Genomic DNA, 6,897 nt, shown 5'->3' on the forward strand with positions numbered 1-6,897 from the left:
TTTAAGAAGGAAAAGTATTAATTCTATACAAATACTTCCAGAAAATAGGAAAGAGGGAACATTTCCCAACTCAGTTTATGAGATCAGCATTACCTGATAAAATCAGACAAAGTTTTATAAAACTATACACCAATATTTTTCATGAAAATATCCACAAAATCTTCCACAAAATATTAACAAATTGAATAAAAAATGTACATGTGGATAATGCATCATAACTAAATGGAATTTATCTCAAGAATGTAAAATTGGTTCAACATTCAAAACCCATCAGTGTTGTTCACCATATCAACATGAGCATCTCTACAGACACAAGAAAAGTATCTCACAAAATTCAACATCCATTCATAATAAAACTCTGAGAAAACAAGGAATAAAAGAGAGCTTCCTCAACCTAATAGAACACATCTATATACCACTGCAGTAGAGGCACTAGCCAGTGCAACAAGACAAAAAAAAAGAAAAAAGAAAAGGCATACAGACTGTAAGGAAGAAGTAAAATTGTCTTTATTCACATATGACACATGTGCTTGGAAAATCCTATGCAACCTACAAAAAGTGGTACTATAACTAACAAGCAAGTTTAGTGAGGTCACAAGATACAAGGTAAATATACAAATATCAATCATGTTACTGCATACTGACAACAAACAAGTGGAAAATGAAATGAGAAAGAATTTATAATAGCATTTATAATAGCATCAAGAAAACAAGAAATACTTAGGGGAAAATCTAAACAAAATATGTGCAAGGTTTGTATACTGAGTTATAAAACACCAACAAGAGAAAATAAAGAAAATAGAAATAAAGAGACAAAATGTGTTCATAGGCAGAAAATTCAATGTTGTTAACATGTCAATTCTCCCAAAATTGACCTACAGATTCAACATATTCCCAATCCAAACCCCAGTAAACTTTTTGTAGTAATTTGCAACATGATTCTAAACTTTAAATGGAAAGACAAAGGATCTGGAATAGCCAAAACAATTTTGAAAAAGAGGAACAAAGCTGGAAAACTAAATATCTGACTTCAAGACTCACTTTAAAGTTACAAAAATCAAAACAAATAGATCAGTGGAACAGATTAAAAAGCCAGAAACAGTTGTGTGTGTGTGTGTGTGTGTGTGTGTGTGTGTGTGTGTGTGTTACTAAGTTAATTTTCAACAAAAGAACCAACGAAATTAGTGGAGAAAGGATAGGTGGTCAACAAATAGGTAATGGAAATAGGTACAATATTGGACATCTATCTATCTATACCAAAAAGTTAACTCAAGGGGTGCCTGGATGGCTCAGTCAGTTGAGCATCTGACTTCAAGTTCAGATCATGATCTCACAGTTGGTGGGTTCAATCCCCACATCGGGCTCTGTGCTGACAGCTAGCTCAGAGCCAGGAACCTGCTTTGGATTCTGTGTCTCCCTTTCCCTCTGCCCCTCCCCTGCTAGCACTCTCTCTCTTTCTCTCTCTCTCTCTCTCTCTCCCTCTGAAATAAATAAAACATAAAAATTTTTTTTAAATTAACTTAAAATGCATCACATATATAAATGTAAAAACTAAAACCATAAAACTTCTAGAACCAACCTTAGGAGAAACTTTTTGAGGCCTTGGGTTAGGCAAAGATTCATAGGCACAGCACAAAAACACAAACCACAAAAGAAGAAACTGATAAAAAAAAAATTGCCATCAAAATAAAAAAGTTTTGCTCTTTGAAACATCCAGTTAAGGAAATGAAAAGATGAAGCCACAGATTGACAGAAAATATTTCCAAGATGCTTATCTGATAAAAGACTTGTGTCATATATAAAGAATACTTACAATTCAACAATGAAATAACAATTAAAATTTTTTAATGTTTATTCATTATTGAGAGACAGAGAGAGACAGAGCGCGAACATGGGAGGGGCAGAGAGAGGGGGAGACACAGAATCCGAAGCAGGTTCCAGGCTCTGAGCTAGCTGTCAGCACAGAGCCTGAGGCGGGGCTCGAACTCACGAGCTGTGAGATCATTGCCTGAGCGGAAGTCGGACGCCCAACTGACTGAGCCACCCAGGCGCCCCAACAAACAATTTTTTTTTAACGGGCAAAAGATTTGCACAAACTACTTCATCAAAGAAGGTATTAACATATAGTAAGATGCTCAATATTAGTCATAAAGGCAGTGCAATTAAAACCACAACAGGATATCATTATGCTCCTACCAGAGGAGTGTAATTAATAAGTAAAAATGAATTAATAAAAACTGGCATCAAGTGCTAGCAAGGATGCAGAGCAACTGAAACCCTCATAACTGTTGGTGGAAATGCAAAGCGATAACAGCCACTCCGGAAAAGTTTGGCAGATTCTTACAGAATTAAACATACACTTAACCATGGAACTCAGGATTTCCACTCCTAGGTATTTATCCAAAAGAAAAGAAAGATATTCAAGCAAAAAGCTGTATCAGAATGTATATATCCGCTTTATTCATAATCTCTATAACCGAAAACGGCCCACAACTATAACTGAAAATGCCCAGCAACTAATGAACGGATAAACAAACAGTACATCCAAACACTGAAATATTACTCAACAATCAAAAGGAACAGAGTTAGTGAAATACCAAAATGTGAATAAATCTCAAAAGCCTTATGCCGAATGACAGAAACCAGACACACACGTTTACACACTGTACGACTCCATTTATAAGACATTCACACAAAAAGATCTCCTGATCAATCTCTGCCTCCAAAGAACTTGGCACGTTAGAAAATACTCAGGAAATGCCGGGTGGAGCGATAAAGTAAGAAATCACTGCAGAGAGGACAGAGTGCAAGAAGGTGACAGATTACCGGAAAGCAAAAAGGCACCGGGGGGGGGGGGGGTCCAAACCCACCCACAGGACGAAAAATGTGAGAGAAGACGTGGTCCAACGCATCGCTACTGATTCCAGCAGCTTAAAAAATTAGACCTTGGAAAGGGCTGCAGTATGAATGAAGAGCCTCGGCGCTCTCCGGCCTAAAGAAAGGCGGGATGCGCCCCACCCTCCTTTAAAAATCCACTACACCACGCGCGAGGCTGAGCCGGTGGAGTTTACACCTGCAAGGGAGGTTCCTCGGTGCCCGGGGGCCGAGCTGGGGAGACCAGAGGCGGGCTCCGGCTTGGGCGAGCGGGGTGCAGGAGACCAGGCATCGCCGCGGCCCCGCCCGTCTCCATCCTTCCCCACTCGGCCTCACTCACCCAGGCCTGCCGTTCCAACTGAGCGTACAAATTGGAGCCCTTGAGCTTTTGGACTATCTGGGCAATAACGAGAGAAAGATCCGACTCCTCCTGCAACATTTCCCCTGCCCTAGCCCGCCAAGCCGCGGGGACAGGCTGGCGCGGAGAGAACGGACTACGGGGTCCCACTCGGGGCCAGTGACACTTCTCCGGGACCTTCAGACGCCGGGACTCCTTCAGCGGGCGTTACCAGGCAACTGCCGGGCCGTGAGTCCGTTCCTCTCTGGTCCCCCCGGCGGCTCAAGGTCCCGGCGCTTGCGTTCCGCTGGCGGAAAAACGTCCCGGTTGGGGGTAGTTTCTCATGCCATTGTTCCTGCTTATTGTACCTCTTCCAGAGCTGCAGCGCCTCTGATGCGCAAGGGGAACTCAGAGTCGTGTATTTTTGTGTTTTATTATAATGGATCCTTTCCTTTCCACCTTTCAGTCTCTGCAGAAACAGGGCTGTGCACACAGTTACGTGGAAAAATTACTCCCAAGGATTATCAGGTTCTTGGGTGAGGTGCTTACATTTCAGAACTCAGTTTCTATCTCTGTAAAATAATACCAGTTCACAAGATGTTGTGATGATCGGCTGAGGTAACAATTGTGAAGGTGGCTAGTACTTCATTTTCTTTCCACTTCTGTTTCTATTCTCTGGGGTCTTATACCGGGAATAAATAGACAACATCTTTTCATCAAACAGCTACAACTTAACCAAGAAGCATTTATTGATAGGTTTTCTGTGAAGCATTGGCAATTCAAGGACGGCTGAGACATTGCCCCAGTCCAAGGGATGTGCCATCGAGATTCCTCTTCGTCCATGTATTCATGTATTCATTCATTCATTCATTCAATCATTTATTCAAAATCTGTCCAGCTTTCAAAAAGAAAATCCATTCAGCTTTCAATTATTGAGCATTTACATACAAGAAACTGTGGCACAAAGGTAAATAAAACTGGGTTCTTGCCTTCAAAGAAACATATCAAAGATTTTTAGTAGATCTAGAAAAAACTGATTTAACTAATTGAATGGCATTCCCAAAGACAGCTGGAAAAATCCCTATGGAATAATAGCAACATTAGAATAACCTCACCAAAACAATCCAGAATTAATTTCAAATGTGTTTATGCATGTACCTTAAGCAAAGCAAAGATTCCAAAGAAACAGACCAAGATTACTGCAAAAACTACTCTAGCCTAACTACATTAAACTTCAACGGAATATTGAATCAGATCCTCTGATTCAATAGGCTTCTTGTAGGACCTACTAATCTGCATTTCTGGGGTGCACGCTCCAAGGAGATTGTGATGCTGATGGTTCAAGAACTATGTTCTGAGTAGCAAAGGACTAGAGCAGGTACATGATAGAAATTCTACATGACAGAAAAAGGCCTGGACCTTTGGAATTTCTGCACCACGCCCTGGCATCCCTAATACTACTGTTCAGAATATTGTAATGGTAAATACAGATTCCAAATAACCCATTTGGTCACGTTTGTTTATTAAAAACAACTTTGGAAAGAGGCAGGAAAAAGAAGTATATAAAAGCAATTAATGACAGACTCCACAAAACATGTCGTTTCTCTACAAACATTCCCCCGCAACTCTGAATTTCTCCAACTTGTAGATGAGTAAATGTCCCCAACCCTTTAGAGCCTCTCCATCCCAACACCCAACCCATGCATAAATCTCCAGCACAAACGTCACTTTGAACAGAAAAAGAAAACCATGGAGAGAGTTCTTTTGAGGCTGAAAGGGGTGAGGTGATTAATAATTAAAGAGATAAGAATGCTTAGGTTGAGGGGCACCTGGGTGGCTCAGTCAGTTAAGTGTCTGACTCTTTATTTCCGCTTAGGTCATGATCTCATGGTTCATAAGATGGAGACCAGGGTCGGCGTAGAGCCTGCTTGGGTCTCTCTCTCTCTCTCTCTCTCTCTCTCTCTCTCAAAATAAATAAATAAACTTTAAAAAAAAGAATGCTTAGGTTGAGAAGGGTCTTAAAGCACATAAAGGAAAGAAGATGAAACTGTGGAGCAGAAGAAAGCCATAGTACCTAGAGCCAGAAAATAACGGAGCTCCCTCTGCTATGGACCCCAAAATTGCATAAGTCCCTTCCCCTGTCAGAGTTTCAACTTTCTTGTCTGTAACAGGAAGGTAAATACCTACCTGAGGGGACACTATGGGGAAAGATGTACCTAGTATTAAAATATCAGTAAATATTAATAAATATTGAATTTGAGATGAGCAAATAAAAATAATGTCCAATGCTATTGACAAGGGAATGGAAATAGGTAAATAAAGGTAGCAATGTATGTGAAAGTGCCGAGTACAATTTTTTGCACAGATAGAGGCTTTAAAACAGTTTTTCTAAAGGCGTGCCTGGGTGGCTCAGTCGGTTAAGTGTCTGACTTCGGCTCAGGTCATGATCTCACTATTACGAGCTCAAGCCCCACATAGGTCTCTGTGCTGACAGCTCCAAGCCTGGAACCTGCATTTGATTCTGTGTCTTCCTCTCTCTCTCTGCTCCTCCCCCACTCATGTCCTGTCTCTCAAAAGTAAATGTTAAAAAAACAATTGTTAAGGTTGTTTTTGTTTTTGTTTTTGTTTTTGTTTTCTGAGGGGAGAACAATTTGCAGTCTTTAAAGCAGCAATTAAGAAGTTGGGATTTGATTCGGAAGACCTGCCCAAGCAAAATAAAAACAAAACTTCTTAATCCTAGTATTGAAGATTTGTTTCTTACATACATAGAAGCAGGTGTGTTGGGTTATAATTCAATTCTAGAATGCCCTCTGTTCTCTTTTTCCAATTCAATTTAACAAAACTTTTCAGAACACCTGCTCTGCGCTAAGAAAGGCAAGGAATACAAAGATGAGTAAGAAATGGTCCTTTCTCCCAAAAAATTCTGTCTCAAAGAGATAGTGAGGCCAGCACAAAAAGAGCTACAGTGGTAGACAGATCCCTTTAGACTCCTATCCGTGTTTCTAGAAATTGTATTATTTTAATTATTTTGACTATTTATTTTTGAGAGAAAGAGAGAACGGGAGGGAGGGGGCAGGGAGAGAGCGAGACACAGAATCGAAAGCAGGCTCCAGGCTCCAAGCTGTCAGCACAGAGCCAATGCGGGGCTTGAACTCACAAACCGTGAAATCATGGCCTGAGCCGAAGTTGGACACTAAACCAACTGAGCCACCCAGGCACCCCAGAAATTTTATTAAAGTCATTGTCCCTGTAGAAACAGAAAGTGTAGATTTCCATCTCCACCACACAATGAGAACTTTGCCTTAGAAATCCTTACTCTACTGAGAGTGGGAGGGAATTGGGAAAACACTCTTGTTCTGCCATTTTTTTTAAGTTTATTTATTTTGAGAGAGAGAGAGACAGAGAGAGAGAGAGAGAGAAATCCCCAGTAGGCTTTGAGCTGTCACCATGCAGAGCCCCACATGGCCCTATCCCACTGACCATGAGATCATGATCTGAACCAAAATCAAGAGTTGGATGCTTAACCCACTGAGCCACCCGGATGCCTCATCTGACACTTTAGAGTGAACTATAACCCAACCTAATGGACGAATAACAAAATGAATGCAATCTCATCTGAGTAGTTAAAACCATACAAACAGGGGGTGCCTGGGTGGCTCAGTCGGTTAAGTGTCCCACTCTTGATT

The 6,897-nt window shown here is 40.8% G+C and overlaps 1 protein-coding gene across 3 annotated transcripts in view; it reads right to left on the minus strand.

The window, feature by feature from the left end:
* Positions 1-3,462, minus strand: part of TBC1D19 (TBC1 domain family member 19) — a 145,405-nt gene extending 141,943 nt beyond the window's left edge. For 2 of the 3 annotated variants that reach the window (XM_053217483.1, XM_015072411.3), the window contains exon 1: positions 3,215-3,462. In XM_053217483.1, the coding sequence (XP_053073458.1) occupies positions 3,215-3,313 (99 nt within the window). In that variant the 5' untranslated portion in view covers positions 3,314-3,462. The remainder of the gene's footprint in view (positions 1-3,214) is intronic. The other variant, XM_015072412.3, reaches the window with a different exon arrangement.
* Positions 3,463-6,897: the final 3,435 nt, after the last annotated feature.

This window comes from Acinonyx jubatus, chromosome B1 (assembly GCF_027475565.1).
Source record: "Acinonyx jubatus isolate Ajub_Pintada_27869175 chromosome B1, VMU_Ajub_asm_v1.0, whole genome shotgun sequence".
In the NCBI taxonomy this organism is placed as follows: Eukaryota; Metazoa; Chordata; class Mammalia; order Carnivora; family Felidae; genus Acinonyx; species Acinonyx jubatus.